Below are 1,553 nucleotides of genomic sequence, written 5' to 3'. Positions count from 1 at the left end.
GACATGTCCTGAGAATGACTATCATATTGGGGGCGGTGGGGGGGAGCAAAGTGATTGACAGATAAACATCAATCAATGGAGTTGAAGGGCAAAGGATATACAGACTTACCAAGCTGGTTCCATAAAGCAGGAGATGACACTACAGCCTTCGAGATGGAGGTACAGCTCCCCAGGTCCTCAGTGTACCTCACAGGGGCTTACAGCTATGGACCATCACTTCACATGGAGTGATCATTACACCAGTGACGGGGAAGCTGCCCTGGACGTTCTCCCTGGCGGGGCTGTGTATCCTCCTGGCGCCTCTCCTGCTATATGTCTGCCTGCTGCCAGTGCAAGTCACTGGTGCAAAACAAGCCAACATATCTTGCAGGTTTGCTCAGTCTTGGTGAAGCATGGGTCGGTCATTTTCCCAGAGGACTCCTTCTGCAGCACCATTCCTGCAACCAGCAAGTGAAATTTTTTTAAGAATCAAAATCTTTATTTGAGGCCCATTTTCTCCTCCATGATCCCAAACCAGAAGGGAGCACAAGTGTTAAGGGCAGAGTTCCTGGATGGATAGTGTTCGCCCACCTCTCTTTTTCAGGGCGTTGCTGGGCTCAGTGGAGTGACTGTGTTGAGAGGCAGCTGCTCCACACAGATCAGAGGGAGCTGGTGGTCCCACCGTCCTGCCTGCCACTGCCCGACCCTGCAGTCACCCTGTGCCTGGCCGTCTGGAGAGACCAGGAGCTGCAGGAACAGGAGGAGCAGTGCCTCTATGTGTCCGCATCCCTGGAAATCAGGCCTCGAGTCAGGTGGGGCTGAGAGAGCAAACTCCTGCAGTGTTGTCATTCATTCATCATTCAGCCAACATTTACTGAGCACTCACCCCAGCTGGTATTGACTTGGGGGCAGGGCTCACAGGGGTGGGCAAACCCAGAAAACCAGACCCAGTCTCAGTCCTCACAGGGGCTACTACCTAGTGGTCAGCAATGATTCACACAAGTGAATGAAGGGAGAGAACACACTTCTGTGACAACTTCGGGGTCAGGGAAGGCTTCCCTCAGCAGAGATGTGAAGAGTACAGAGGAATTAGCTTGGCCAGGGAAAAAGGGACTAGGGAGGGAACAGAGTGGCAAAGGGAGGGAACACAGACTAATCTGGAAGTGAAAGAGGCTGTGTGGCTAGAGCACGGGAGAGAGGAGCAAGAAGAAACTGGAAGAGTAGCAGGGCCTAGCTTTGGCAGAGTCTTGCTGGTCGTGTCAAAGACATGATTTTGGTCTTTATCCTGGGTTTAGGAAAGCCATCCAAGAGTTTTTTTCAAGAGGGGTGGGGCCATCATCACATTTTGCTTCAAAATGCTCTGGAAGCAGGGTAGAGAAGGGGCTGGAGGAAGGCAAGAGAAGACGCAGGGAGGTTGCTTAGGCTCTTGCAGGAATCAAGGTGAGAGTTCAAGGTAGCTTGGTCTATTGGTCAGGTCCCTGCAGGAAGCAGATGGCTCACGCAGACTGAGAATTGATGACAGTGGGATAAAGGGTCTATTTACAGATGTAGGCAGGGATGAGGGAACACCCCAG

The 1,553-nt window shown here is 52.2% G+C and overlaps 1 protein-coding gene across 1 annotated transcript in view; it reads left to right on the top strand.

Annotated features, from left to right (window-relative positions):
• The window catches only part of LOC109378330 (polycystin-1-like protein 2), a 76,351-nt gene that overhangs the window by 24,675 nt on the left and 50,123 nt on the right, over positions 1-1,553 (top strand). The window contains 1 exon segment of the mRNA XM_019634757.1: positions 487-786. Within this exon segment, the coding sequence (XP_019490302.1) occupies positions 487-786 (300 nt within the window).

Source organism: Hipposideros armiger, unplaced genomic scaffold (genome assembly GCF_001890085.2).
Source record: "Hipposideros armiger isolate ML-2016 unplaced genomic scaffold, ASM189008v1 scaffold_19, whole genome shotgun sequence".
NCBI lineage: Eukaryota > Metazoa > Chordata > Mammalia > Chiroptera > Hipposideridae > Hipposideros > Hipposideros armiger.
This window is presented reverse-complemented; position numbering and strand designations above follow the sequence as displayed.